This window comes from Limulus polyphemus, unplaced genomic scaffold, assembly GCF_000517525.1.
Source record: "Limulus polyphemus unplaced genomic scaffold, Limulus_polyphemus-2.1.2 Scaffold12851, whole genome shotgun sequence".
NCBI classification, from domain to species: domain Eukaryota; kingdom Metazoa; phylum Arthropoda; class Merostomata; order Xiphosura; family Limulidae; genus Limulus; species Limulus polyphemus.
The window spans coordinates 619-5,979 of NW_013678461.1; the positions used below are offsets into that span (position 1 = coordinate 619).

General features: G+C 31.4%; 1 protein-coding gene across 1 annotated transcript in view; it reads left to right on the forward strand.

The window, feature by feature from the left end:
- The first annotated feature begins 1,933 nt into the window (after nucleotides 1–1,933).
- Nucleotides 1,934–5,361, forward strand: part of LOC111084018 (solute carrier organic anion transporter family member 5A1-like) — a 7,284-nt gene continuing 3,856 nt past the window's right edge. Inside the window, exon 1 of the mRNA XM_022380790.1 lies at nucleotides 1,934–2,047. Within this exon, the coding sequence (XP_022236498.1) occupies nucleotides 1,968–2,047 (80 nt within the window). The 5' untranslated portion in view covers nucleotides 1,934–1,967. The remainder of the gene's footprint in view (nucleotides 2,048–5,361) is intronic.

The following is a 5,361-nucleotide window of genomic DNA, read 5'->3' on the forward strand; positions in this document are numbered from 1 at the left end:
GAGTTGAGAGTTTTTAAACATGTCACAACATGATTATAACTCAAACTCATTATTCACATGTATCATGAGCATGACACGTAATACTCACATGAAACTAATCTCATACACTGATCCAGTTTCTATTGCCACATTCATGAGCATTAGCTACATATGAAATAAATGTAGCTGATGATACTCAGGTGTTTTAGCATTATGTACATGACAGGGTTAGGGTTAAAAACAGATGTTTATAATGTGTTTATAGTTTTATTATCCTCTGAAATAATGGCATCATCTCCACCAAATTGTCACAAGGGTGGTATTTGGACATTTATGAGTAAAGGTTGGAGAAGAGTGGGTAAAATTCTAACTGGGTCAGTGTAAAGCAGAGGTGTTCTGTTGTTGTAGTTACATTTTCTAAATTGAGGCTTCTATGTCTGCCTCAAATAATGAGTTAAATATGGTACAAGACAACAGAAACAATGAGAGGAAAAAAAGCATACAATAAAATCTGTAATATTTTATGCAGTCAGTAAGTTCTTTGCTCGTGTATGTGCTACTGTTTTAAACAAATCTGCTTAAAGCCAGTTGGTTAAAGGGTAGCCTGCTATTGTTGGAAATTTAAGAATTCTGGTACAAAAAGATCTGGTATTTTAAAAGTGATTCTTTACAGACTTCTAACAATTAAAAAAATACATATACGTGATGAGGTACTAGAAGTTTAGATGAAAACAGAAGATACAAGTAGTAGTAGCAGTGATAAAAATAAGTGCATTCAATAAGGAGTCGTGTTATTTCACAATCATGCCATCAGTATTTCTCCCAGTTGTTGTCAGGTTTTTATGTATGTATGGGCCAGATTTTTTACAATGGGTTTCTGTGACTTTTTTGACAATAAATAAAAAGTCCACTTGTTTTAAAATAAAATATTACAAGAAGCCAAATATCTATATACAAATGTTCGTTACACTGTTCGTTATCATGGTTGTATCCAGAGCTATAAATAATTGTTTCTTTTCCATCAAATTCCACACAAGTTGGTTCAGTTACTTTAGAACACAATTTGACATGATTATTTATTCTTCTGTACTTTGTTATTACAACACAATCTATGATAATTTCACTTTAAAATCACCACTATAACTCTTGGTTCCCACAATTGTATCCAGAGCTTTAAAAATTATCTATTTTTGTCAACGTTCACACAAGCTGGTTCCATTTTCTATAGAACACAATTGACAAGACAAATTCTTCTTCTCTACTCTGTTATTACAACACAATCTATGATAATTTCACTTTAAAATTACCACTATAACTCTTGGTTCCCACAATTGTATCCAGAGCTTTAAAAATTATCTATTTTTGTCAACGTTCACACAAGCTGGTTCCATTTTCTATAGAACACAATTGACAAGACAAATTCTTCTTCTCTACTCTGTTATTGCAATACAGTCTGTGATAATTACACTTTAGAAATTGCCACTATAGACTATAAAATCACCCTGACAGAGGCCTAGAACGTTCCACACCTAAAAGATATTATGATTCAATAATACTAAATTAAAACAACAAAAACTTAGAAGGTTGTAGTAACATGTTGCAATAATATAACAATCACTAATTCCTAACTAGTGACTTACACAACGTATGATTTGTAAACAGCAACCTAAACAAACCTGTGATAGACTACTGATTCTAAAAGTAACTAAATTTTACATTCACACAATATAAACACTCTAAATCATAACTCTTGCATTAAACTTAAATTGAAACAGTCTTGCATATCTAACAGTTGTTGTTTTTTCAAATGATGTTCTTACTGTTAATTTTTAAATTTGTCATGTTACGTTCATTACCATTACAACAAGATATAATTTACTTTCAATACTTAATTATAAAAGTAATGAAAAGGTATACAGGTATTATAGTTCAATTGTCTCTTTTTTTTAGGAGCAATCCAGTTTGTCTTGTTCTTCAGCGTGGTGTGTATGGGATTGTATGTAGTGCTTTACTTTCTGGGCTGTGACAACATTCAGATGGCTGGAGCTACTCTTCCCTATTTTAACAGGTTAAAGCAAGTTGTTACACTTTAAGAAACAGTTGTATATTATAAATGTAAAATAATAATATACATTTTGTGAAAAGCTTACCTAAGCTTACTTTACTATGAAGAGAGTACTAATATTTTTTAAACAAATCCTTTTATAACCTGATTAGTGTATAATTTCATAAGTATCCTAGTCTGGTGTGTTTCACAGCATAGTTTATATTTAATGAACCATTTGTCATTCATAGTTTGAAATTGAAATGTAACAGTTATTCTCACAAAATATCATTCTTTAAGTTTCTAATCTATGTTGTTTATTAATCAACTACTCTACACCAGTACAACATGAAACTTAGACAAATGTTTCATAGTTATAACTAGACAGTACACTTTACACAGGTAATGAAATATAGTAAATATAGTTATTGTTACATGTTTCACTTTACACAGATAATGAAATATAGTAAATATAGTTATTGTTACATGTTTCACTTTACACAGGTAATGAAATATAGTTATTGTTACGTGTTTCACTTTACACAGGTAATGAAATATAGTTATTGTTACATGTTTAACTTTAATTTGACTCTTTAACTTCCTAGTAATGAAAACTATTTTATATTTTAACTATTTGGATGACAAATTTTGGATAAGGAAATGAACAAGTTACACAGATTTAGGGAGAAAAAATTACGTGTTTATTAAGCATAAATTGTTTTAATTAACTGAAGTAAATGGAACAGTTTTGTTGTTAAGCTTACTACATAAGTAATGCTGAAACAAGTTGTTTGTTTAGAAGGAACTGAAGTTAAAGTTAAAACTTGAATTAAAAACCTCTATTCTACATTTGTATAAAGTTAGAAGAAGATGTTTAAGGTAATGTTTTAAGTTTGTCCATTGGTGATGAACTGAACATTAACTTTTATATATTTATATTAGTTAATTAAAGGAGATATGTAACTGCTTTTGAACTGGAAAAATTTTCTTTGTGTTTAAATAGCATAAATACAGAGGATTGAGTATGTTATATTAAACTGATTTTGAATATGCAAATCCATAAGTCTCTTGACAACCAGAGCTAATGTAAAGTTGAAGTAGACAGCATGTATCAGAACTACACTTTGACATTGTTTGGCATTTCATAGATAGTGTGATGTCACCAAAAATTGATTACTTTTGGAAAGGGTATGTAACAGCCCTTCCCAGTGCAAAATATTAATAGACTCAACTCATAAAGATGTATCCAGATAGGGAATTTAAAATTTACAAAGTAAGAGATATTTCTTGTACTTAGTGACATTGGAAAAAAAAGGAGCATGGATTAGCTTGGGGCACTAAGACCATCCAGAAAGAGACCTGCAATAAATTGTGCCACAGCTGTGATAAGCAAAGTGAGGTATCTCACATCAATTGAGAATTCATAAACACAAAGGGTCAATGGCCACTGGGAAACTGTCTTCCTCATGCAATAGATGGATTATGGAAAGCATTCTGGGACAAGTGTTATGCATTAGACATGACAACTTCATTATGGAACCTTTTGTAGTGGCAACTGTACTGAAAGACTAGTGTAAAGATGCACTGGCCGTCAAATAGAGTATGGCCCGACATGGTGACTTGGATTGTAACAACATAGACTCCAAAATTTTTTCAATATAACTTACTCAATTTTGTAGTTTTCTACAGTTTAAAAAATGGTGTCTTAAACTTAAGAATGGAGATCAATTAACTGTCTAAGACAAGAGTAAAATTCATATTGTATTGTGAATGGTAAATGACATTTATTTCGTACTTATCTCCTAGGAGGAATTGCTATTCCTGGAGCATGCATTGGAATCTTTCTTGGTGGGTTCTTGTTAAAAAAGTTACAACTTAGGCCTAAAGGTAAGTCAAAGTACCTATTTTTCCAAAAAGAATAATTTTACATAAATTAACATTATTAGGGTAACTAGGCAGAAAATATAGTATTATTCAAGTACATATGTTGCAGTAGAAACTGAGTGACTGTGTTCAGTGAAAATAGACAGTTGTGTGACTGTTTAGACAAGTGAAATTTTCTGACCAAAATAAGGTAAAGTTCTAACTAGATGGTGAAATGTGAAACTTAGCAAGACGTGTCATAGTTCTAACAACACAGTAGAACATGAAATTTAGCAAGACGTGTCATAGTTCTAACTACACAGTAGAACATGAGACTTAGCAAGACGTGTCATAGTTATAACTATACAGTACAACATGAAACTTAGCAAGACGTGTCATAGTTCTAACTAGACAGTACAACATGAAACTTAGACAGACGTGTCATAGTTATAACTAGACAGTACAACATGAAACTTAGCAAGACGTGTCATAGTTCTAACTAGACAGTACAACATGAAACTTAGCAAGACGTGTCATAGTTCTAACTAGACAGTACAACATGAAACTTAGACAGATGTTTCATAGTTATAACTAGACAGTACACCATGAAACTTAGCAAGACATGTCATAGTTCAAACTAGACAGTACAACATGAAACTTAGCAAGACGTGTCATAGTTCTAACTAGGTTGTTACATGTTTCACTTTACACAGGTAATGAAATATAGTTATTGTTACATGTTTCACTTTACACAGGTAATGAAATATAGTTATTGTTACATGTTTACACAGGTAATGAAATATAGTTATTGTTACATGTTTCACTTTACACAGGTAATGAAATATAGTAAATATAATTAAAGACATTCGCTTGAGACTTGCCAAGAGAAAACTGATTTTCGAGATATTTTGGAAGAAATATGATAAAACCACTAACAATCGATAGCTCCATACATGAACCCAGAGAGGTGACAACATAAATAGGATTACACAGAAGGTTCCATACAGATGCTGGGATATCTAAAATAAAATGTTTATATCCATTGAGAACACAAAACATAACAACGGAATCATTCATGAGCACTTTGATCATAACATTTTTCGAAATTCATCGTATAGACCTGTTCTTCATACTTATAATTCTCGTATTACTTCTACTAGAGGTTAACCTTTTTTACATGTTTATCATCATCATTCTCCATCCATTTCATGTATTATCAGGAAATTCATCCATCATTAATAAGCATCCAAAATTCTATAACAGCCACTAAGAACCATTCAGACACATACCTTTGATATTTTTGCCATATTTCTCTTGCTTATCCTCTTCTTCATGTACTTCTTCTGTATCCAGATCTACTCCTGGCACATGCCACTCCTCCTGAATGGAGCTACTGATAACGCCAGCAAAGTCATACTGTTCACTGCTTTCGACCATCAGTCGGTTATTTTTTTTTTTTTAGAACTTTAGGAAAT